Source organism: Callithrix jacchus, chromosome 3, assembly GCF_049354715.1.
Source record: "Callithrix jacchus isolate 240 chromosome 3, calJac240_pri, whole genome shotgun sequence".
NCBI lineage: Eukaryota > Metazoa > Chordata > Mammalia > Primates > Cebidae > Callithrix > Callithrix jacchus.
The window spans coordinates 114,994,446-115,020,580 of NC_133504.1; the positions used below are offsets into that span (position 1 = coordinate 114,994,446).

General features: G+C 45.0%; 1 protein-coding gene across 2 annotated transcripts in view; it reads left to right on the forward strand.

The window, feature by feature from the left end:
* The first annotated feature begins 17,043 nt into the window (after window positions 1–17,043).
* The window catches only part of SCD5 (stearoyl-CoA desaturase 5), a 172,833-nt gene continuing 163,741 nt past the window's right edge, over window positions 17,044–26,135 (forward strand). Inside the window, exon 1 of one of the 2 annotated variants that reach the window (XM_002745663.6) lies at window positions 17,044–17,509. In XM_002745663.6, the coding sequence (XP_002745709.1) occupies window positions 17,278–17,509 (232 nt within the window). In that variant the 5' untranslated portion in view covers window positions 17,044–17,277. Of the gene's footprint in view, window positions 17,510–17,599; window positions 24,206–26,135 lie in introns of those variants that run through there. The other variant, XM_078366973.1, reaches the window with a different exon arrangement.

Here is a 26,135-nt window from a genome sequence, read left to right on the forward strand (position 1 = left end):
CATTCTACCAAAAAAAAAAAAAAAAAAATAGTTTCCAAAAGATGAGAAACAAGATTAGGTGGCAGCTGAGCCCAGCCAACCCCAAAGATTTATTTAAGAGTGTAAGTGTATAAAACTACTTGCCACTGGTAGCAGAGCATCTCTTCTCTCCTTTTTCAGTACATTGTGATTTTTTTTTTCCTACTTGCAGCTATTTCTCTGTGTGGCTTATAATCTTGGAAAAGTTTCATATAAATGAAGTAAGATGAGCCAAACCCAAATTGCTTTTGTCTGTGAAGTATGAAGATAATAGGCAATTAGAGAAAGTAGTTTTTCTTCAGAGAAAAACAACTTTTAAGAAGTTTTCTTTTTAAAAAAATGGAGAAAAATGTCAATTTGATTTTGTAAATAATTCTATCTTTAATGTTTTCAACATGGATGACATTACAGTATATGCCTGCACAAGACTGGAACCTCTGTTTAAGGCTATTCTTACATAAAGATTTCATGGCTCATACAACTCGTTGTGACATTTTGGAAAGTTAGAGTGGTATTTTCTTCCCTTGTCATTACTTCATGTATATTGACCAGTCATGCTTTCTGAGTCCCAGGTCTGTTCAATTTACTTTTATATTTTGTGCTTTTTTTTAAAACCGACTTAATTTTAAAACAAGGGAAGGAATGTGAGCTAAGCGGATGGGTGAGGCCAGGTGTTGGCCAGGAAATGTATCAGAGTCTCTGGAGGTGGTGCTTTTTTAATTACTTCTGGCCCTCTTCTCCCTTCTTTATACCACCCTTAGGGTTTGGTGAGATGGATGTACCCTTAGGCTGCCCTTGAGAATAAGTATAATCAGAGATACAGTCAATGGAGGTAGTTATTCATTTGAACAGTATGGGGCAGGAAAAAGTTGGTGACAGAACTGCCTATATCCAACTGTTGAGAGTCCAGTGAGCCTATGTATTCTTTGGATTCAGAAAATTTTCACTTATCCTGGAGGATAGGAAGATGCCATGGGATCCCTGGTGACCAGATGTGCTTCGATGGCTCATGCCTGTAATCACAACACTTTGTGAGACCAAGGCAGGAGGATAGCTTGAGCCCAGGAGTTCAAGACCAGTTTGTGCAACATAGTGAAACCCCATCGCTACAAAATGATTTTTTTTTTTTAATTAGCCAGGCATGGTGGTACATGCCTATAGTCCCAGCTACTCAGGAGGCTGAGGGGAGGATCACTTGCGCTCAGGTGGAGGCTGTAGTGAGCTGTGATCCAGCCTGGGCGACAGAGACCCTCTCTCAAAAACAGTGGGGATGGGGGAGGGATGATGACTGGTTAACACATTTTTGATAACCACTTAACTCCTGGCCATATTTGGATTCACCTAAGAGTGACTGTGAAGCCATTTGTTGACACCTCTGCCACAGTGGAGACTTCTTTTGGAATTGTCATGAAGTTTCAGCCAATAGTGTATGCACATGTACACACACAGACACACATGAAGTTTCAGCCAATAGTGTATGCACATGTACACACACAGACACACATGAAGTTTCAGCCAATAGTGTATGCACATGTACACACACAGACACACATGAAGTTTCAGCCAATAGTGTATGCACATGTATACACACAGACACACACTCCCCCCCCACCCCTTTCCTGCTGTGGTAGCAGCATCCCCAAGTGTAACCTCTGATTAATCGGTAGGGATATTCATCACATGCTGAAGATGTCAGCATCTTCAAATAATTGTATAAATAAGCATAAGAGGGACTGTGCACAGACACTTAACTATTTGATCTATGGATAAATGTCCCAAATCTTTTAAACAAATGTAGATTACAGAGAAAAAGCAAATTAGCTTTCCACTTTTTCTGGTACATTGTTTCATCAGTTTTAACAGGCCTTTCCTGGTAGGTACTGCTGCTGATTGAAAAGGTCTGGCATTTACTTGAGCTGGGCACAGAATCATGTATTTAGAACTCTCTCAATCTTCACATCAGCCCAGGGCGCTAAGTAATTACATTTGCCAAGCACAGCTGGTAAGCAGTGGAAAATGGATTCCAACCCAAGTCTCAGCCTAGTGAGCCCATCTTTTTCCCACAAAACAGGGTTTTCCCCAAAGTAGAGAGCACTGCTACTTATAACAAAAACCTGAGTTTTGATTTTGATTTTGCTCCCCTGCCCCACCTCCCCATTAGTCTGCAGAGACCTGGCTACTTCCATAAAAGCAGAATATAGACATTATAATGGGTAACATTCATTGAGCATGGTGTGTTGGCATCTTTTCAAGCAGGTTCTCTTTACGTGGTGAGAAAGATAACCCCTGTCAGCACAAAGCCTACATCTCCACTACTTGTGATACACAAAGGGAAGAGAGACCCTCTCACAATATCTATATATTGTTCATAAAGACAACTGGCTTCATTTGGGTCTTCTTTTTTTTTTTTTTTTTTTTAATCCTGCCTCAGGTTTATTTGTACAAATAGCACAGGAGGACCCCAGCCCCATGCAGATGGCAGCCCCAGGGGAGTTACACCAGTCCTTCTGTCCTTACATTGGCAGACAAAGATATCTATTCTGAAGACTTTGTAGGGGCCTGGGCACCTTTGAGAGCCTGAGCTGGAACTGAAACTGGAGCTGAAGCCTGGGCCTTGGTTTGATCCTTGGCCTTGGCCTTGACCTTGACCTTTGGCCGGCAGAACCTGAGCCCCTTGGCAATGCGTGCCCGAGCACGCTTCCCAAGCTTGGGGTGGGCAATGTAGGCAAGTCGATCGAGCTTGCGGCTGACACCCTTTGGGATCTTGGGCTTAACCTCCTTGGGCTTTATGAGGGCCTTGATGGCCTCAGCTCGTGCACTCATGGCCTTGGCATTGTTGGCCTGCATCTTCTTTAGGCCCTTCTTGTTGTGCTTCTTGGCAAAGCGCATGTTCCTCAGGAACTTGGGGTCCACCCCCTTAAGAGACTCGTATCTTTGTGATTGGGGTTTCTTGATACCATTTCTGTGCCATTTTCGGGACTGGTTGTGTGTGGTGTGGTTCTTGGACTTGGCCATGTCTGCACCCAAGCCGCGGTTCCCGAAGCTCCTAGGACCGGACTTCATTTGGGTCTTATGCCCACTATCTGATCGAGGTCTGAACCAGGGAGGTGGAGTGCCAGAACTGGCTGGTCTGGATAGTACACCCACCCTAGTGTGAGCCCAGCGATTTTAAGCCCTACCAGGACCACATGGAGTGATTCCTCAAGAAAGGCTGCAGTGTAGAGAAAAAGGGAGAAAATCGGACTGAACAACCACATACCTCCTTGTAGATCACACCAGGGAAGAGTTACAGAACCAGGGTTCTAGACTGGAGGGGAGCCTTGGGTGGTAGCAATCAAAAGCTACTAGGGAGCTCACTTTATCCTCACTGCTGGAAGTAGTGTCTCCATGACACCTGGGAGTCAAGGAGGTGGGCGATAGTGCCTTCTCTGCCACGTATTGTTAGCCAAATCATGTCACCACCTTCTGCCTCTGTTTCCCAAACTGTAACATGAGGGAGTAGGACTAGATTTCTAACTTCACTTTCAGCTGTGAAAGTCTATGATACATCGCCTTTCCACAATGTCTTTGTCTATTACCTACAAGTCTTCAGAAGGGATTAAAAAATGTTGGTAAGCACCAAAGCTTTTAAGAAACAGGAGAGAAGCAGGCCTATTTCTATTTGGATAACTTTTCTCCTCTTGGAGAGTTAATCTGATTTCCATTCTGTAGAAAAATCAATTCTGCACTTCCCTTGGTTGGAAATTAATGGTCAAGCATTAAAGAGATGGTTTCTAATTTGAGAACTTGGGATAAACATTTGCTTGGCCTTGAAGTTATCAAGTAATGACTTCTCCTTAAGGATGTGCATTTCTTTGAAATTAACCTTTCTGCACACCTGTTCCCCACATCAAGCGTAGGCTACATTTGAGTGATTGCTTAGGATACTTATAATGAACCAGTTTTCCTTCTGGTGCTGCAAATCTGGGTCACCCTTTTGACATTCCTGAACTCTATTTACAAATTCCCCCTCCCAGCTAGAGAACAACGGGGGGGCCTTTGCCTTTTAAGAGCAGTCTGTGGTAATTGACACAGCAGGAAGAGAAAGAGGTCATTGAAACAGAAAGAATAACAGCAGCTAATGCAGAGAAATAAATAAGAACTTCTCCGCATTTATCTGCCCTCGGAGACCAAAATAACTATCCTAAAAGAAAATGGGGTGGGTGTTTGTGGGGGGAGGGGAACTGGAGAGCTGGAAGAGTTTGTGGGTGAAAACTTCATTAATGCTGTCTTCTGTCATAATAATAGGGAATGTTCATTTATTTGAGAGACCTAAGATTTGGGAGCAGCCAGAGAGAGTGGAGAGGAGTTTGGTTAGGTTTATAGACCTCGTTTCTAGCCAGATGCAGTGATTCGTGCCTGTAATCCCAACACTTTTGGGAGGCCTAGGTAGAAGGATCGCCTGAGCCCAGGAGTTCAAGACCACCTTAGGCAATATAGTGAGACCCCCGACTCTACAAAAAACATTCTTTTTAATTAGCTAGGTGTGGTAACACATGCCTATAGTCCCAGCTACTAAGGAGACTGAGGTGGGAGGATCACTTGAGCTCAGGAGGTTGAGGCTGTAGTGAGCTATGATGGCGCCACTGGACTTCAGCCTGGTCAAAGGTGGATGGGGTGTGCGTATTAACGAATGTTGACATGTCATGACTGGGTCTTAAAAGAGGATGATTCATGACTTCCAGAACATTTATTAGAGTTTGTAATATATACCTCTTTTAGTGATTATTTGATTAATGTCTGCCTCCCCTTCTAAACTGTGAATTCCCTGATCTAAAGCCATAAACTCCTCTGTCTATGGAGCAGGGCTCAGTGCTTAACTTCTAGAGGAGGCTTGATAAATATACATTGAGTGAAAGAATGTTGATAGATTGAAACTCAAGATTGTTTGGAAAGATACAAGGGGCATATTGCTGGCCAAAAAGATAGGTTTGGGTAGGTTTCAGTATGTCAGTGGGGTTTTCATAAAGTAGACCTTCTTAACTATCTTATGAATCATGAACTAACAGCCTTCAAATCTGGCCATCTCCAGAGCCCAGTTTTCTGCTGCCAAATTGCAGCACTCTGTTAAGAGTCACTGGGAAATGTGGGAAGGGTCTTAAGCAATAAGGCTGGTGTCTTTGTTAAAGGAAAACCCTTCACTCTTTTTCTTATCTAAAGCAACAGAAGCATTCATTTTAGAGGACCAGGTCTCCCATCATCCACTGTTATATAAATTCTCAATGGGGAATTTTTCCAATCCATTTAATACAGAAAGAGGGGCACCAACCCTCCTGGGACTGGAGGAAGCAGAGAAGACTAATTTTCTTCTAAGCCATGATGTTGCCGTTTCTCAAAACCAATCTTCCTGTAATCTTGGAGGCTAACTTTCCAACTTTATGCTCCACTGGAATTATTCTAATATAAAGCCCGTGAGTGATTTTCTCACACCGGGAGCACAAAGATTGTTCAAACTTGGAAGTTTTTCTCCATGCCCCTCAGCCAAGAGGCAACCTCCTTCCCTTTTAAATTCACAAGAACCGCAGAGCTGATTCCTTTTTTGTGCCACAGGAGTTGCCTCTAATGATTAACTCTGAAAAACCAAAGCAGATGATTTTTTTCACAGTTCCCTTCAAAGCATGCCAATCCTGGCCCTTCACAGTCTGAATCCCTCAGGCCTACCCAGTTACGCCTCTCCTCACAGTCTGGGACGCCCAGGCCTGGCTTTCTGGCCAGGCAAGTTTTTATAACTGCATTCAGTCCATCTCTCTAGAATGATGAAAAATAATAATAAAATACATGGTTCACACTTCTTAGGTACCAAACTCTACAGAGTTCTATTCCTGTGAAATGTATAGTATTATCTCCATTTTGAACATAAAAATACTGATGTTGAGATTATTAGGTAGTTTGCATGGAGAGGATTACCAGCATAGATCTGTCTTACTTCCCACAGTATATAGGATGAAACTGAAGATCTGAGACTCATTTGTCCCCAAATCACGCATACTCAGACCTGCTGATTCAGAGTGGGAGGACCAGACTTCAAGCCCAGGTCTTTTTTTTATTGTTTGTTTTTAATTTTTGTGGGGACATAGTATACATGTTTATGGGATACATGAGATATTTTGATACAGGCATGGAATGCGTAATAATCACATCAGGGCAAATGGGACATCCATCACTTCAAGCATTTATTATTCTTTGTGTTACAAACAATCCAGTTATACTCCTTTAGTTATTTTATAATGTACAATAAATTATTGTTGATTGTAGTCACCTTGCTGTGCAATCAAATAATATATTTTATACATTCTAACTATATTTTTGTCCTCATTAACCATCCCCACTTCTCCCCTGCTGCACTGTCCTTCCTAACCACCCTTCCCTTCCCTGGTAACCATTGTCCTCCTCTCTATATGCATGAGTTCAGCCGTTTTAATTTTTAGCTCCCACAAATACATGAGAACATGTAAAGTTTGTCTTTCTGTGCCTGGCATATTTCATTTAACAAAATGATCTCAAGTTCCATTCATGTTGCAAATGACAGGATCCCATTCTTTTTATGGCTTGTGAACAGTGCTGCAATAAACACAGGAGTGCAGGTATCTTCCATATACTACTTATTTTCCTTTCTTTTGGGTATGTACCTAGCAGTGATACCCAATAAATCATATACACATATTTATGATTTTATATTATTTTAAATATAAAATTAAATATAATTTAATATAAATTTATTTATATATTTATTTTATATAAACATATAATATAAATATATATAACAAATATAGAAACACTATAAATATTTATATACAATAAATATTTCTGGAATATTCTACAAATGAATTGGTGAATAAACCTTGAATGCAATGCTTCAACCACTTCACATTTTTAAACTATTAATTTTAAAGTAGTTATCGATTAATATACAGTTGTAAGAAATCATAGAAAAATTATACCTTTTGCTCAGAGTCCTCAATTATATTATTAATAATTTCCATTTCTCCCAGCAGTGTATGAGGGTTCTCTTTTCTCCATATCCCTTACGTGGTGAGAAAGGTAACCCCTGTCAGCACAAAGCCTACATCTCCACTACTTGTGATATACAAAGGGAAGAGAGCCCCTCTCACAGTTTCTATATATTGTTCATAAAGACAACTCTGGCTTCATTTGGGTCTCATGCCCACTATCTGATCAAGGTTTGTACCAGGGAGGTGGAGTGCCAGAACTGGCTGGTCTGGATAGTACACCCACCCTAGTGTGAGCCCAGCGATTTTAAGCTCTACCAGGACCTCCATATCCTCACCAATATTTGTTATTGCCTGTCTTCTGGATAAAAGCCATTTTAATTGGGGTGAAGTAATATGTCATTGTAGCTTTGATTTGCATTTCACTGATGATCAGTGATGTGGGGCATTTTATCATCTACCTGTTGGTCATTTGTATGTCTTCTTTTGATAAATGCTGTTCAGATCTTTTGCCCATTTTAATATCAGATATTAGATTTTTTCCTATAGAGTTGTTTTAGATTCTTAGATATTCTGGTTATTAATCATTTGCCAAATGGATAGTTTGCAAATATTTTCTCCCATTCTGTGGGTTGCATATTCACTTTATTGACTGTTTCCTGTGTTATGCAGAAGTTTTTAAACTTGACGTGATCCCATTTGTCCACTTTTGCTTTGGTTGCCTGTGCTTGCGGGGTAGTACTCAAGAAATCTGGATGGGAAGAGTGGCTCATACCTATAATCCTAGCACTTTAAGAGGCTGGGATTTTAGGCAGATCACCTGAGGTCAGGAGTTTGAGACCAGCCTGGCCAACATGGTGAAACCCTATCTCTACTAAAAATACAAAATTAGCCAAGTGTGGTGGTGCATGGCTGTAATCCCAGCTACTTGGGAGGCTGAGGCAGGAGAATCACTTGAACCTGGAAGGCAGAGGTTACAGTGAGCTGAGATTGTGCCATTACACTCCAGCCTGGGTGACAAGAGTGAAACTCCATCTCAAAAAAAAAAAAAAAAAAAAAAAAAAAGCGTTGCTCAGTCCAATATACTGGAAAGTTTCCCAATGTTTTCTTATAGTACTTTGATAGTCTGAGGTCTTAGATTTAAGTCTGTAATCCATTTTGATTTTTTATAAAGTGTGAGATAGGATTCTAGTTTCATTCTTCTGCATATGGATATCTAGTTTTCCTGGCACCATTTATTGAAGAGACTGTCCTTTACCTAATGTATGCTTTTGGCACCTTTGTCTAAAATGAGTTCACTGCAGATGTGTGGATTTGTTTCTAGGTTCTCTATTCTGTTCCATTGGACTATATGTTGGTTTTTTATGCCAGTACCATGCTGTGTTGGTTACTACAGCTCTGTAGTATAATTTTAAGTCAGGCAATGTGATTCCTCAGTTTTGTTCTTTTTGCTCAGGATAGCTTTGGCAATTCTGTGCCTTTTGTGATTTCATATACATTTTAGGACTGTCCTTTCTATTTCTGTGAAAAAGGTCACTAGTATTTTGATAAGGATTGTATTGAGCTTGTAGATTGCTTTGGGTCGTATGGACATTTTAACAGTATTGATTCTTTCAATCCATGTACATTCAAACCCAGGTTTTATACTGCCAAACCTGGGTCATTTTCACAAGACTGTGGTTTTGTCCTGTAGACAAACTCTATGTTTTTTGTTGGTTTTTTTTTTTTTTGAGAAATGTATAGATGTGAGAATCATTGTAAATTTCTAACTTCAAGAATGAATCTTTTCTTGTTCTTTGCTCCCTCCTAATGCCTGCATTTTCTCCACAGGTTCTTGTTCTATCACCCAGGCTGGAGTGCAGTGGCACAATCATGACTTACTGAAGCCTTGACTCCGCCCCCCCGGCCCCGCCCCAGGCTCAGGTGATCCTCCCACCTCAGCAGCTGGGACTATAGGTGCACACCACCATACCCAGCTAATTTTTTGTATTTCCTGTAGAGATAGGATTTTTCCATGTTGCCCGGGCTGGTCTGAAACCCTTGGGCTCAAGTGATCCACCCACCTCGGCCTTCCAAAGTACTAAGATTGCAGGCCTGAGGCACTGTGCCTGACCAGAATGCAACCTTATCTAAGTGCCAAGTATTTTGCTAGGCTCACCCCCATATCTACACCTTTTCTTAGGCTATTATTCAAGTGGAGGTCTCTGCAAAATCACCTTTTTTCCAGGGCCTTGTTTGCTGCCACCTTCTCCATGAAGCCCTCCTGACCATACCAGACCACATACCTCACCATGCCTCTCTCTCACACACAGTTTTTGTAGGTAGCATTAACATATCACACTTTCTGTCTTCTTTCTATCCTCTCTCACAGAAGCAACTTCTACTCCAAGGTCTGCAATGCTGGCCAGAATCCAGGAATTTTGGTGGTGATGGTCTACATCTTAGAGCTGCTAGTTTGTTTTTAGAATCTTCTAACTTTTCATTGACATTTGAAAGCTGCTGCTTGTCTTTCTTCAGGAAGTCTCCTTGGGCACCCAGCTCACAATCTTCTCCAGCTAAATCTGGATGCAGCCTTGTGATTTCAACCCCCTTTGGAAGTCCTGTCCATAATACTTCATCCTCCTCATTTCCAGCAGCTGCTGACCCTCCACTATAATCCTGTGGCCTCATCTTGGAGCTTATCTTCGGAAACTCCTTCACAACCATAGGTCTCAAGTCCTGGATCTCTCTCGGGGCACAATGACCATTACTTCCTTGATTCTCATTCCCTAACAAAACAGATTTTCTCTTCAACTTCTTCAAAACCTTGGTTCCCTTGATTCTTCCACTGTCTATATCATATTAGCTTTCTTCTAGTCATATTTGCTCAAGTACCTGGATCCTTTGTCCTCCCATTAAACCCACCCTGCAACTTCCATGTGGATAGTCCATCAGACTGCTGAGGGAGGTTGTGTAACCACAACTGTGCAGACTAAGCCAGTTTAAGCTTCTGGCAACCATTCTTAGTTGGGCCCTTAATTTGGCCGGACAACCTTTTAAATGTTCTTGATCAGCTTCCTGTCTCATTTTTCTCAACAACCTTTGGAGGCCTTCTTCACTTTTTCCCAACTCTCTACCAAATTCCCACTCTGCTTGCCCAGCAGACACCCGACCTTCCCTTCATGGCACCCTCCCTCACTTTACTAGCTCACTCTGTAAGCTGTATCTGCCCCCATCCTCATTTCCTTCTAGTCTCCAAGGAAAAGCTGTCCCTCTGCTCTAAGCCCAACCATCTGCTCATCTGATCCCATGTTGTCTAACCCTCCCGCCCTAAGAAAGCACACACTCGACATTGCTTCTCTATTACTCTCTTCTTTACTGCCAAGTGTCTAGAAAAACGAACTTACATATGCATTCTATGCTTGTCTCCTCCACCTTGTTCTTAAACTCACCTCTGTGCAAGGTCTGTTCCCATCACTCATTGAAAAGGCCTCAGCAAATGTCAGCCATGACCTTTGTATACAGCGAGCTCTTTATTCCCCTTCTTTCCTGGCCTTTCTTTAACGTTTTTGATATTGCAAATCCTGCTTTCCAACACTGCTGATTCTTCCACTTCTCTCGTTTTTCCTCCTCAGTTCACACCACTGGCTTCTTTTCCTTTGCTGTGTTTATAAATAGTGGTTCACTAGGATTCTATCCTGAGCCCTTTTCTTTTCTTACCTTTCCTGGCCAACTGTTTCTACTGACATAGATTTTACTATATTGAACCATATAGCTCACCTGTTATTTTTGGCCTAGACTTTTTTTTTTTTTGAAACGGAGTCTCACTCTGTCTCCCAAGCTGGAGTGTAATAGTGTGATCTCAGCTAACTGCAGCCTCAGCATTGAACCTCCTGGGTTCAAGCGATTCCCCTGCCTCAGACTCCTGAGTATCTGGGACTACAGGCATGCACCACCACAGCCAGCTAATTTTTTTTTTTTGTGTGGTATTTTTAGTAGAAGTGGGGTTTCACTGTGTTGGCCAGGATGGTCTCCATCTCCTGATCTTGTGATCCACCCACCCTTGGCCTCCTAAAGTGCTGGGATTACAGGCATAAGCCACTGCACCCGGCTCAACAGATTCTTAGTGTCCTGACTGATCTTCATGCCTTCAGTCTTAACTCTATGCACCCCCAATGTAATCATTCCCCACTGTCTTCTAGAGTGGTCTTTCTGCAGTGCAACCTCGATCACAGTACTGTGCTACGTAAAACCTTTCTGTGGCTCCCCTCACCTACCTCCTAGCTCTGTCTGCATGGCACTCAAGACACCCACCTACCCACATCGGCTGCCCACTGCATGGCATTTCAGCTTCATCTCCCACGCTTCCTTACTTTCACTTCAGATATTCCAAATACTTCCCTGAATGCCAAGTGCAAAAACTGTACTCACACTCTTTTCTCTGCCTGGAATATCCCCTACCATTTCTTTGAACTATTCATACTTCAACACTGTGCTGTCTTATATGACAGCCATTAGCCAGGTGTGGCTACAAGCACTTGTCGTTAATCTGAATTAAGCCTGCTGATTGTGCTGTAAGTGGGAACATGGAATTTTTACACATAGTATGAAAAAAGTATAAAATGTATTAATAATTTTATACTGATTTTACATTGAAAAGATAATATTTTGGATATATTGATTTAAAAAATTTTATTATTAAAGTTATTTTGTTTCTTTCTACCTTTTTAATGTGGCTACATTAAAATTACACATGTGGCTTGAATTTGTGGCTCATAATTATCTTTTTTGAGACAGTTTGGCCGTGTCACCAAGACAGGAGTGCAGTGGTGCGATCTCGGCTCATTGCAACCTCCGCCTCCCAGGTTCAAGCAATTCTTCTGCCTCCTGAGTAGCTGGGATTACAGACACGAACCACCATGCCTGACTTATTTTTGTATATTTAGTAGAGATAGGGTTTCACCATGTTGGTCAGGCTGGTCTTGAACTCCTGACCTCAAGTGATGCACCCACCTCAGCCTCCCAAAGTGCTGGGATTACAGGTGTGAGCTACCACACCCAGCTGCCTCATGATATATTTTTACTAGACAACAATCTTTCAAAATCCTTACCCAGTAAATTTAATCAATGAGGCAAAAGACTTGTAAACGGAAAACTACAAAATGCTGCTGAGAAATTAAGGAAGACAAATAAGTGAAAACATATGCCATATTTATGGATTGGAAGACTTAATATCATTAAGATGAAAATACTAATTAAAGTTAGATACAGATTTACTGCAAGCCCTATCAAAATCTCAATAGCACTTTTGGCAGAACTAAAAAATTCCTAAAACTGGTATAGAATCTCAGTAAGCCCTAAATTGCCAAAACAATCTTGGGGAAAAAAAAGCAAAGTTGGAGGTCTCAAACTTCCTGATTTCAAAACTTTTTACAAAACTTCAATAATCCAAATAATATGTTACTGGCATAAAGACAGACACATAGACCAATGGAGTAAAGTAGCCAAAAAGAAAAAGAAAAAGACAAAAAATCTCTTATATATGTGGTCAACTGGTCTTCAACAGAGGTGCCAAGACCATTCAATGGCGGAAAGGACAGTCTCTTCAACAAATGCTGTGAAGAAGACTGGATATTTACATGCAAGAGAATGAAGCTGGGCATTTACCTTACACCCTACACAAAAATTAACTCAAAGTATATCAAAGACCTAAAATGTAAGTTTTATAGCTAAAACTATAAAGCTCTTAAAATATAGAGGAAAAGCTTCATAACATTGGATTTGGCAATAATTTATTGGATATGACACCAAAAGCACAAACACAGACAATAAAAGTCAAAACAAGTAAACTGGACTACATCAAAATTTAAAAACTTCAGTGCATCAAAGAACACAATCAACAGAGTGAAAAAGGAAACCTACAGAATGGAAGAAAATATTTGCAAGTCATAGATCTGATAGGTTAATATTCAGAATCTGCAAAGAACTCCTACAACTACAACAACAAAAACCTTATTTAAAAGTAGGCAAAGGACTTGAATAGACATTTCTCCAAAGAAGATATACAAATCACCAACAAGCACATGAAAAGATTCTCAACATCACTAATTATTAAGGAAAGGCAATCAGAGCTACAATGAGATATCACTCCATGTTGATTAGGATGGCTATTACCTAAAAAACAGAAAAAGTATCAGAGGATTCGGAGAAACTGGAACCCTTGGGCACTGTTGGTGGAAATGTGAAATGGTGCAGCCACTATGGAAAACAGTATGACAGTTCCTAAAAAAAAATTAAATAGAATTACCATAAGATCCAGCAATACCACTTCATGATACACATATATATCCAAAATAATTGAAAACAGGGTCCTGAAGAGATCTTTATACAACCATGTTCATAGCAGCATTATTTCCAGTAGCCAAAAGGTGGCGCAATCCAAATGTCCACTGATGGATGAATGGCTAAATAAACAAAACTCATAACCATACAACAGGATATTATTCAGTCTTAAAAAGGAAGGGATTCTAACACATACAACCTGGATAAGCTTTGAAAACATTCTGCTAAGTGAAATAAGCCAGTCACAGAAAGACAAATTCTCTATTATTTCACTTATATGATATATCTAAAGTAGTCAAACTAATTAAAACAAAGTAGCACAGTGGTTGCCAGGGTCTGGATGGAGGTTAAAGGGGGAGTTTAAGGAACATAAAGTTTCAGTTTTGCAAGATGATAAAGTTCTGGAGATCAGTTGCACAATAATGTGCATATAACAGTACTGAATGTACACTTCAAAGTGGTTACAATGGTAAATGTTGTTACATCTACTTCATGTTACATGTATTTTACCACCATTAAGTATTTTTTTAAAATCTGGCCGGGTGTGGTAGCTCATGCCTGTAATCCCAGCACTTTGGGAGGCTGAGGAGGGCGGATTGCCTGAGGTCAGGAGTTCAAGATCAGTCTGGCCAACATGTTGAAACCCTCTCACTACTAAAAATACAAAAAAATTAGCCAGGTGTGGTGGCGTGCACCTGTAATGCCAACTACTCTGGAGGCTGAGGCAGAGGAATTGCTTAAACGAGGGAGGTGGCGGTTGCAGTGAGCCGAGATCTCACCACTGCACTCCAGCCTGGGTGACAGCATGAGACTGCACCCTCTCCTCCTCCAAAAAGCCCTTCCCCAGGTATCACTCCCTCTCCTCTCTGCTCCTGCGTAAATTAACAACTCCCTCCTTTGCACCTCCACATTATCTTGGGCATAGCACTATTATGGCTCTTATCACATTTTTTGGTAATTATGTGTTTGACAGGATAAAGGTTACTGTCCCATTTGTGCCCATCCTGGGACAGGTATATATTCATCCACTCCTGGGGTTTGATCAGAAGCTAAGAAAATATACTAGGGTCTTTGGCAAGGCAGAGAAAAGAGTCAGTGACCCTGATGGCATAATAGACTAAAGGGGACGTTATTATCAGCAAGAGTATATCTTGTATCTTGTAGATGTTTCACTCTGAGGCTGGACCTGGAGGGACCATTTTTCTTCAACAATCCTTTATAGGTGGGATCTGAAAAACCTAAAGAACACTTCTTCCCTTCCTCGACGCACAAAAACATCTCCATTATGAGGACAGCCAGGTGAAATGACTGGCCATACAGGGTCTGACCCACTGGAGATAAGGGGAAGATGGTCGTGCAAGACAGATTCAAGATAGAGCAGCTGACCTAATAAACAGGTTCTTGGGGCTTGGGGGCGGGGTTTCGAAATAAGGAACTATTTTGCTGCTTCCCGTGGACTCCTTGTATGTAAGTCTGATGCCTAATTTTTTTTTTTTTTTTGAGATGGAGTTTCGCTGTTCTTACCCAGACTGGAGTGCAATGGCACGATCTCGGCTCACCGCAACCTCCGCCTTCTGGGTTCAAGCAATTCTCCTGCCTCAGCCTCCCGAGTCAGTTGCTCACCACCATGCCCAGCTAATTTTTGTATTTTTAGTAGAAACGTGGTTTCACCTTGTTGACCAGGATGGTCTCGATCTCTTGACCTCATGATCCACCCGTCTCGGCCTCCCAAAATGCTGGGATTATAGGCGTGAGCCACCGCTTCCGGCCTGATGCCTAATTTAAAAAAATTTGTTTTGATAACAGACAGTAACTTTCTGCCCTTCCAAGGTCATAGTGAAGAGGTTACATTTGTTCGATCCATTTTTGCTCCTAGATGGGAGCTCCTTTCAGGGCGGTATCATACCTTATTCATCCTTGGATCCCCTGTGCCCACCAGTCCTGGCACATAGTGGGTGCCCAATAAATGCCAAATAAATGACTGAATGGTTAGAATGAGGGTTTTTGTAGCCTCATTCTTTCCAACGACCCGGAGAGAGGCTTTTGACCAAGCAACTAGTCTACCCCAGAGAGAAAGGACAGTCTGAACTAGAGAGCCACTGGAGTATGAGGGCTTGATGGGTACCGGGAGCAGAGGGAACATGAGGAGAAACAGGTTTATTACATAGCCGAGTCTGATGAAACTGGCACCCTCCAGCTTCATGTTTTATTGTCTCACTGGTCATTATATAGTGCCTACATTTATCTGGTCTCCAGGCAAATTTTATAATTTCAGTTCCATCTGAAGCAACACAGTAATACTGACTCAGTCGCCTGGATTCCACAAGCCACACACGTTGCTTCAGCTTAAATGGGGCATTGTTTTATCTGGCTGCTGGGACTGGCTCGGGTCTGCTAACGATAAGATGCTTATGCATGGCTCTTTCGTGCAGTCAATCTTTAAATATTTTTTTCCCCTCTCTTCAAATCCTGGAAATGATTCCTAACAACGGTTAATCTAAAAATTAGCTGGTTTTGGTCAACATAAGGCGCCTCTTCGAACTCACATTCACGGAATTTGCAAGCTGGAAGGAAGAATGGAAACTAGTTCTGCCTCCCAGGTAAGGAAATCTGTGCCCAGAGAGTTGAGCTGGGTTCCAGCCAATTAAAACTAGAAGTCAGAGCCGCCGGTCCCGAGCCTTTTCCCCCTGCTGCCTGCCCGCAGGTGCCGTCACACCTCCTTCATACACTTCCAGCTCACCCCTCCCTCCATTTCCTGTGCAACTAGGACCCTCTCTGCAGAGCTCTTAAGCCATCAGCTTTAGGAGAGGAGAAATGAGCAGACACAAATGTTTCATAGGTTATTTTTCCTTGGAACGTTCTGGGTGATTTTTTGTAAAGCCGATTCTCAGTGGTGTTGACTTCGAGGTAGTGTTCCTCCCCGAGGGCTAAGAAGACGGTGCGGAAGTGCGCTGGTTAGCGGGAAGGGACCAGACCCATGGTGGGCGGCGGATGGGCCAAGCGGGTGGGCAGGGCACCGGTGGCAGCGAACTGGCTCAAACCACCTGTGCATCACCTAACAAGCACCGACTGAGCACTTACTGTGTGCCTGGGTCAGCCACAGCTGCCTACTTAAGAACCAGCCGCTGCCCTCCGACCCTCCCCTGGCTGGAGGAGCCTTACTAACTGGCAGACTCAGGGACTTATGATTCTCGTCGTGGGTCTGGCCTTAACTAGTGTCGAGACTCTAAGCAAGTATTTAAAATTCTCCAACCCAGGTGGCCTGAGGCTTGAGAAGAAATAAAAGGCTTCTCAAAGGGATGATAGTTTTGGGAAGCTGATTTTTTTGGGACTGGAGATATACCAGAAAAGGCATTTTGGGGGTCACACACACATGAGAGCGGAAGCGCTGTCAGCCGCTCTGCAGGCTCCCTACCCCGGAGCCACCTCCTAGCCGCCCCGGGGCGGAGGCGGACAACACCCGCCCAACCCAGCGGGCTCCCCGGACCCGCTTCGAGGAGCGCGGCCGCTGAGGCCGAGAGGCGCCTTTCTCTTTAAGAACCTCACGGGCGCTCCTGATTGGCTGTAGCTATGCAGGGCTTTCGTCCTCGCTCCCTTGGAGCGCTCCCTCCCGCGTTGCTGGCCCCGCTCCGTTTCCACGGCCCCCTTCCCGGCCGCGCGCCCCTCCCACCCCGCGCGCGCCTCCTCTTCCTCGCAGCCGAGTTCACCCCGGGCCGCGGTATGGGGGATACGCCAGCAACAGATGCCGGCCGTCGAGATCTGCATCCCTAGGCCACGCTGAGCCCCTGGGGAAGAGCGCAGGAGCCCGGGAGAAGGGCTGGAAGGAGGGGACGGGACGTGCGGAGAATTCCCCCGGAAAAGGCAGAAGCCCCCGCCCCCACCCGCGAGCTCCCCGCCGGCCGAGCGCCTGCTTGCCTGCTGCTGCCGCGGGCGCCCACCTCGCCCAGCCATGCCAGGCCCGGCCGCCGACGCGGGGAAGGTCCCCTTCTGCGACGCCAAGGAGGAAATCCGTGCGGGGCTCGAAAGCTCGGAGTGGGGCGGCTGTCCAGAGAGGCCCGGCGCGCGCGGGCAGCGGCAGAACATCGTCTGGAGGAACGTCGTCCTGATGAGCCTGCTCCACTTGGGGGCCGTGTACTCCCTGGTGCTCATCCCCAAAGCCAAGCCGCTCACTCTGCTCTGGGGTAAGTCCCGCCGGCGCCCCCTGAGCCCCGGGCTCCATGGCCAGGCGCGCTAGGGCGCGCTAGGTCGCCGCTGGCAGCCCGGTTGCAGGCGGTGCGGAGCGACCCCCCTCTCTCCCCTCGTCTCCCGCCGCGCGCCCCGGGCCCCCTCGGCATCCAGTTCTCCGCCCCTTGGGACTGGCAGGTGTTTTTGTCCTACTATTTTCAACTCCCGCACCCCCTACCCCGCGGCGATCTGCCTGAGGAAGCGCATTTGCGGGCTTCCTGATGGAGAGCCGGGGGACCCGGAGTCCTGCGGCGCCACCGCTGTGCGCAGAGGCGCGCGAAGGGAGAGGCTCAGCACGGACTGAATCGGCTCCCAGCGAGGGAGGACGGGCGGGTGGTTGTGTCACCCGTGCGGTCCCTGGGGCTCTCCTATCCCCCCATCACCTCCGCGGGCCGTGGACCTTGGGGCAGAGATGAGGACAAGAAAGGGAGTTGGACGGGGTGGGAGAGACCCGGCACAGGATAGAGTCTTGGTTTACGAGCACCAGATGGAAGATACCGGTTCCCCTCATGCCTCTCCAAGGCCCCTGTGCCTGCCCATCCAGCAGTTTTCTATGCCCATTTGCAGTTCTCCGCCCTCGGAAGTTTCTCGGAGAGCAAACCGAGCCCTTGGCGAGAGCGGTCTGACCCTAGCACGAAGCTCTGATTGTGGCAGTGCAGAGCCGTCTCCAGATCCTGTTCCCAACTGGCCAGTGCGGGTCTGTTCCCCACCTGTGGCTCTCCTGCCACCCTCCTTCCGTGCACCCCCACTCCTGCCAGCAGGGAAGGGAACCCAGGCGCCGACCACCATTCCCCTTCCCCTGGGACCCCAAGGGCTCAGTGCCCACCCTACACGACCCCAGTCGTTGATCTTGGAACGACTTCGCCGTCGCCCTGGCCGCAATAACTGGTTTTGGCCTCTTTTACTGAAGCGGCAGTAGCCAGGACAAAAGGCACAGGCATTGATATGCTGAGTGAGAATTTGACTAGGTAATCCAAGATGCACTTCCAGCTCCCGTTTCCCTGATCTCTAAGGGCGGGCAGGAGAAACACAACCTACTTTTATTTCCAGAGGGGAAGAGGAAGGAAGAAAATAAGACCTCTTTCTACAAAAGCTTTTTTGGCATAGTGCCAGCTGCAAATGCCTAGGTAGATAATGGGGCCACTGGTTCTAAGCCTTCCTTTGAAATCCTGCAGTCCCTGATCTTGGAAGGAACCTATCAAGAAGTGGGTACCTCTTAGGTGGTGTGGCTCAGGGAGGGCACAGCAGAGCTGAGGGATGGTGAGAGAGGTAAGGTCTTAGAGGATCCCCAAAGCCCTTAAAGTCTCCCCACAGATCTGGGAAATGTCCTGCCTCATCTTTGCTTCTCTCAGTACATTTCCTCGTATCTGTGTCCTTTTCACCATCACCTTTATGTGCTGGTTTAATTCCCCTTTGTCTTCCCTTATATCCAGCTGAGTAGACTGTATGATGTTCTGCTGTTGCTTCATGAACACACACACTCCCAGGCTGCCAATCAAAGCCCTTATTGCCCAGAGTCTCCAACAAGCTCCTCTCTCCCCCAGCTTCCAGGGGCAGGGGTGGGCTTGGTCCTCAAAGACCGGTGGCCTCTAGGGGATTGAGGCTTATCTTTAATAGCTGTGGTGTTCAGAGAGTGCTCGGGGAAAAGTGAGCACTTAAAATATTATCTTACATGCCTGGGGCTCACAGGCTCCACTCCTTACAGCCTCTGAGCCCCAAGACCCTGGCATTAGACCAGGAGCCATAAGGACAAGGCCCTCCTCTCCAAGTTTACCAGGTCACCTCTGCCCTTTCCAGACCGCTCTCTGTGGTGAGGATAGAATCTCTGTTCTGAAAGACCTTGGCTTAGAGGACACCTCCCCAGACCCCAGTCTCCTTTTGCTTCCTTAGAGAAGTTAACACACTGCAGGAATCTGGTTTCCCCTTTGTGTCCCAAACCCCATCCCATACCTCCCTGGATAAATTCTGCCTACCTTCATTGCCTCCATAAAAAATACTACTACTGCTAATAATAATAGCAGACAGTGGTGGATATTGTAGTTTTAAGGTCCAAAATTGTGACTTAGAAACATTCCAAACAATGGGTCTTATCTGATGAATAGCTGCTGCTGCTGCTTTTTGTGTGTGTGTGTGTGTGTGTGTGTGAGAGAGGATCTTGCTGGAGTACAGTGTGACACGATCATAGCACACTGCAGTCTCAGTCTCCCGGGCTCAAGCAATGCTTCCACCACAGCCTCCGAAGTAGCTGGGGCTACAGGTGTGCACCACCACGCCTGGCTATTTTATTTTTCATTTTTTGTAGAGATGGGGTCACACCATGTTGCCCAGGCTGGTCTTGAACTCCTAGGCTCAAGTCCTCCCAAAAAACTGGGATTACAGGCATGAGCCTCGGTACGCAGCCGGATGAATAGCTTTTGAGGGAAGAAATGAGGGACGATCAGGGACCAGTTAAGATCAGCTCTGCTGATGGTTAGGCTATATAGGGAAAGCAGAGGGACTAGGGAGACCACTGACTCAGGATTACTTTCAGTGAAAGCCCTAGTGCCGTGACCCACAAATTTTCCCCCACTGAAGGCCCTTTTCCACCACCTCCCTACTGGTTCTGTGTAGCATTAGGGCCAAGGTCATGCCCCCGTGGGTTGCTCATCCACTTCAAGGCCCTGACTTGTAGAGCAAATAGGCTTGGCCTGTCCATTGCTTCAGATGAGGTTGAGGTTGTGCTGGAAATGAGAGCCATCTAGCAGTGCATGCAGCAGGGGAAATGCTGGACGTGCAGTGTGTGGGTGGTGAAATGTCATCCATGAAAGAGCCACCAAGTTGTTAGTTCATCAAGTTGTTAATTCTCCCTGGGGCCAGAGCATGTTATTTTTCCTTCTTATCCTTTTCGATTTTGGAGTGGGCTGGCTGTCAGAACAGAATGCTCTTGGTGCCCCCAGGTCCTCAGCAATGAGTCCATGACTTTCAAGGACAGAAAGCAAACTCCAGCTAGAGGAAAAACCTGCGTCTGAAGGCTTGAGCTCACAAAATTGCTTGCTTGAGAGTTTCTGGCCAAAGGGACAGTTAGTCAATGCCCTGAATCCCAAGATGGGTAGGGCAGGGAGTAAGGCCCTGCAGTCATGGTGTGGAGCTAGGAGTCCTGGGGCTGCTTCCCAGCGGAGCTTCCCCTGATGGCCTCCAGACATTTGACTGCTGGCTCTCAGAAACATCAGGGCCTTTTCTGGTGTTTCCCTAAATGTCATCTGAGTCCCCGAAATGTGTCCCATGGTGACATCGTGACTCTTTTCCTCTTGAGATGACTTCAGTGACAGCACCAGGCATGCAAAGCAGTAATTTTTCCTGTTTCCTTTGATAGGTCAGCCATCCTATCCTGCCTTGGGGCAAACGTGACCATTGTTAAGGCAGATTCAGGGTTCTATGGTGCCCTGCTGGGTGCTTGGAGCGTCTGCACTATCCTGAGTAGGATTCAACATATGACAAGGAAGCTAAGTGCTGGAGATTAACAAGGCAGTGTGGGGCGAAGGGTGGTCAGTAGAAGCGGGGGCTTGGAAGTCACTGGTCCACCAGTCACATTCTGAAATTTGCCCAAAGATGAGCTGTCTTCCGGGTGTTAGGTAACCTGTATCTGGTCCTGATGTCGTCGCTGGTTTTTGCTTCTTTTCCATCAAGTCCCTCAGGTTTTTGAGGAGCCTCAAGAAGGCATGGCTCAAGCTTCTGTCTTGCCCCAAGGTTTTCTAGAGTAAGCAAGGCTCAGTAGAGAGGCAAATCTGAATATGAATCCCTGCTCTTCTACTTTCTCACCAGCTGAATGGTTTTGCACAGATTTTCATCTCAGAACCAGTTTTCTCACCTTTAAAATGGGTATGTTAATACTGTGTGCTCCTGAAGTTGTGAGAATAAAATTAGATGCTACGTGTAAATCACTGAGCACAGTGCCTGGCCCTTGGTTGGTGTTAATTATTCACTGTTATTACTGTTGGTCCTAATACTGGCCCTTTTTCTTCAGCAGAAGGAAAAAAAAAGAAACTCTTCCGGTGGCACAATAAATTCCACAAAGCTGGAACAGAAGTTGGCTTCACTGCCTCTCTTGCATAGAAAAGATAGATTTGGCTTTGGAAATAAGGGCTCTTTCTCAAAGTTCCCAAAGAGAGATGAAGACAAATCCCTTCTGTACTAACTCCTTCATGCCCTTCTCTTTCATTCCATCTTCCTCCTATTTTCCTCCAACAGATCACTGTTATGTAGCTGGGATCTTTTTGTTCAGCTGACAACTTACCTGGTCTGTAGCATTTTCTTTGGGATTTTTGAGCACAGCCAGTTACAATTGCCACAGAATTTATCTGAATCTCTTAGAGTCTCAGTTTTGACTTGTTTTTCTCCCTCCCTCTTCCTTTGACTCATCATTTAAAAATGATGAAAAACATAAAAAAAATCTTTAATGTTCAATTAAACTACTGAAAATATAAGAAAAGTGAATGATTCTTCCTTTCAAAGCCTGTAATTCCAATCCCATTGTTGTTACAACTCTTGCATTTTAAATAAATGGGCAAGCATTAAGAGCCTTACCCAAGCCTGGATTGCAGCTAGACCAGAGAGAATAGTGTGTGCTTTTACTGGCTTTAAGTCCCAACAAGTATAACCATAGATTGAGGTTAACATTCACTCAATTTTAAAACAAATAAACTGATTAAGATCACTGCAGACTGCACTGTGGCCACGAAATGAGAAAGAGAGCTGCAGAGTAGAAACCAGTGCCAGAGTCCCAGCATTGCTAATTAGTTCAACCACAGGCTCATTTCTTTACAATTTGTGAGTCTCAGTTTCCTCATCTGTAAAATGGATACAGTAATACTGAGCTGATACAGTTATTTGAGAATTGGGGTATATGTATTTTCTTTTGAGACAAGGTCTCTGTCGCTTAGGTTGGAGTGCAGCGGTGCCATCATGGCTCACTGCAGCCACAACCTCCTGGGTTCGAGTGATCCTTCCCCCTCAGCCTCCCAAGTAGCCAGGACTACAGTTGTGTGCCACTGCACCCAGCTGGTTTTTTTTTTTTTAGAGATGGGGGTCTTGCTATGTTGCCAGGGCTGGTCTTCAAGTCCTGGGCTCCAGTGATCCTCCCGTCTTGGCCTCTCAAAGTGCTGGGTTAACAGGCATGAACCACTGTGCCTGGCTAGGGCATGTGCTAAAGTGTTCGCCAAAGAGTAGACACTCAATGCTATGTACTATTACTTCCTCCCCAGGTAGAGCGGCCTGGTTGGGAAACCTGCACGGACTTACTGGTCTGTCTCAGACTTGGAGTACTTGTGACTCAAATGTAAGGCACAGCTTTTAAATCCAAATATTTGATCACGACCTTCCCATAATATTTTAGCTTTCACCTTACCTAGTTTTGTGTGTTGCATAAAATTATAATAGTTACTTGTAAAAGGTCAGTGATAGATTTGCAAAAGAGTGATACAGCTATGTTTGTTGTTGTTGTTGTTTTAAGGATCTATAAAAGAAAGTGTTTTTAGGTGGCTTTGTTTTTTTTCATTGAACATTTGTTTCGACATTCTGTAGTCTCTGGAATGCTATCTGCCCATTCCTCTGTCTCATGCTTCTTTGGAAGTGCCACACTCTTGGGTGTAACAACAGTCCAGCATCAGGCTGTACCTGGAATCAAATGAAACAGTGCAGAAGGAGCTTGCCTGGAAGCCAGTGCAGAGTAAACATCAGCCTTCCTGTTCCAGCCACACATTTTCTTAGTGTTTCCCTTCGCTTATTCCCTCTGTTCAGGTCTTCCTTTGGAGGCTTCCTTTACTTAGTCTAGCCAGCCCCCTGGACAAAGAAAGCCTTGTGGATGTCAGGAAGCAGGAAGCCCTGGTCTTGGGTAAAGGCAGTCCCCTCCCCCACCCCCACCCCGATTTTATTTCCCCTGGCAATGGATTGGTGGCCACACAACAGGTACCAGCTGTCTTCCCTCACAAATGCCCATTGTTCGTTCACTGCATGTGTGAATGGCCATGAGGAGATCCTCACAGTTGTGCATGCAGGCACACATTCATTCATCCACTAATCATTTTTTAAATTCCGGTGATTGTCAAAAATGGTGGCACATTGGAATCACTTGGGTAAGTTTTAAAATTGTCAGAAGCCTAGGCCTGCCTTTACCCAGGCTTGCTGAACTGGAATATCTAAAAGAGATGCCCTGACTTACTTTTTTTTCCTCTTATAAGTTGTTCAGGTATTTCTGATGCACAGCGGGCTGAGAACCATCATTCAATTTCCTTATTCAACAATATTTATTACTTATTACCTGCCAAGCACTGGCACCATCCCTGACTCCATGGCACTTACAGGCTAAGCTACTCCTCGTAGCTTATTTTAGAACATGTCGGGATCCTGCTTATAGGCCAGTTGGAGAAACAGGTGCACAGGTGACAACCCTCAAGGCACCATCCATTCTCGAGTGCCATGGAGCCAAGAAGCAGTGCCAGCTCGGGAGGGGCAGATGGGAGGCTCCCCAGAGGTGGGAGCCGAGTGGAGCTTGGCAGGAGGCACGGGGCTGTTCTTGGAGAGGCTGGGGGAGCTGCTGCCATTGCAGCCTGAGCAGAGGTCCCAAGGAAAGAGAGACGGGCAGGGCAGCTCCAGAACTCAGTTGTTCAGCATGGCTGGTGAGTAGAGTGGAGAGGGAGAGGAACATAACGTGGAGAGGAAGACACGCTGGAGGTCTCTGCTCAGGGGTGAGAAGGTTCAATGGACCTGTCTAGCTCTTGGAGAGAGAGGCTGCCCGGGGGCCCCTGCAGCCTTCCCACTGCCTCTCACCTCCTCCTCTCAGCCCGTCGCACATACCAGTGTGGAGGAACAGTCTCAAGCCCAATTTATAGAGCAGCACTTGTCTGTGGGATGTGTGAAGTTACTCAGGAAAGACGCTGGGACAAACATCTCATTGAGTGAGTGTCCCCGACTCTTAAGTGGGCTTGAAGTGGGGCTGGGCGCCTGCTTCAGGGCTGTGTGGGGCTGAGGGGAGGCTTGGAATAAAGTCTCAGCTGGGCATTTGATTTCAGGGACTCAGACTCAGTCCTGAGAAGAATTATTTAACAAACAAACACACTAAGTACAACAACAAAAAAGACCCTAAGGCGGCTGGGCGCGGTGGCTCAAGCCTGTAATCTCAGCACTTTGGGAGGCCGAGGCGGGTGGATCATGAGGTCAAGAGCTCGAGACCATCTTGGTCAACATGGTGAGACCCCGTCTCTACTAAAAATACAAAAAATTAGCTGGGCGTCTTTTGGGGTGGAAGTTTTTGAAGATTGCCTTTTAAATAGAGAAAAAAAATCAAATATCAGTGAACTTGAAAATAAAACAAGACATGAATAGAGTTTAGAAATCAGGTTTAAACTTGTTTTCTTTCTATGTTACTACCTATTCTGTGAACATTGTCACACACTTGCTGTTTGGGCTGTGTTGGTTTTAGCTTGGTTCTCTGAAGCGACAGTGGCTTACAAATGCAGCCTATGACCTAAGTTGAAAAGACCATCTCTAACTTTACAACTTTCCCTCTTCCTCGTCATCAAAAAGCATTTAACAAGCAAGTCATTAATCATTTACAGCCTGGGCCACCCATTGTGTAAGAAGGACCAGGTCTCTACCTTTCTCCCTTTCATAACTCAAAGGAGCAGCTGTAATTTTCCCCAGTACTCTAACCAACTTACCGTTCTTTAGGCAGGGGTAGATAATGGAAAAAATTCTTACTTTCAAAGTTTCATGCATGAAGTTAGAAATGAATTTCTAAATTGTAATTGTCCCATGGAGTAGTTTACCAACCCACTCCTCTAATATGTTCTTTAGAAGCTTTTGCAGATAGTTACAATAAAGCTCATCTCTGTTCTCAGCCTATGACTCACTTGAGTGTTCCCAAAAGCATTTGTTTAGTCCTGGAGTCTCTATTAGCAAAAGGAGATATTTATAAGAAAGTGTGAATAATGCCTATACATGGGAGATAACCAGGGAACGAGTAAATTCCCAAATAGGTGACTTTGCAATTAGGCTTATATACCAATTTTCAACCAAGAACAGTAAATTTATAATGAAGTGACAGGACAAATGAAAAGGACTTTGAGTCTGGGAGAAGGCAAATTGATAAAAGCTAGTTAGTAAGGCTTGTTCTGTAGATTCACTCGGTGTCTTAAGACTGCTAGGGATCTAACTTTGTCTTTCGCGATCATCCTTTGCTTTTCCTGGTAAAGAGGGGAGGAGGACGTTTTGCCTTTGTAAATTTATATCCTGCTTTTAGGCAAATAAGGGGAGGGCGGAGAGCTCTTCTTGTATCTGCTACTTCTCAATTGCTTTCAGCTCAAAATAATCCTTATGCCAGAGTAGTGTATTTTGGAGTGGCTAATTTGGTATCCTACAGTGTCCTCTGGAGCTGGAGCGGGGTGGGGGGGAGATGAAGCTGGAGCCACTACCCTGTGACTATAGACGGGATCTGCACTTAACTTGGCAGACCTCCCATGAGAATTGGAAAGAGCCACAGTTGTTAGAGCTAATATTGCCTACGGACAGAGCTGGGCTTCCATCAGCCACTGTGGCTCTACTAGTTGT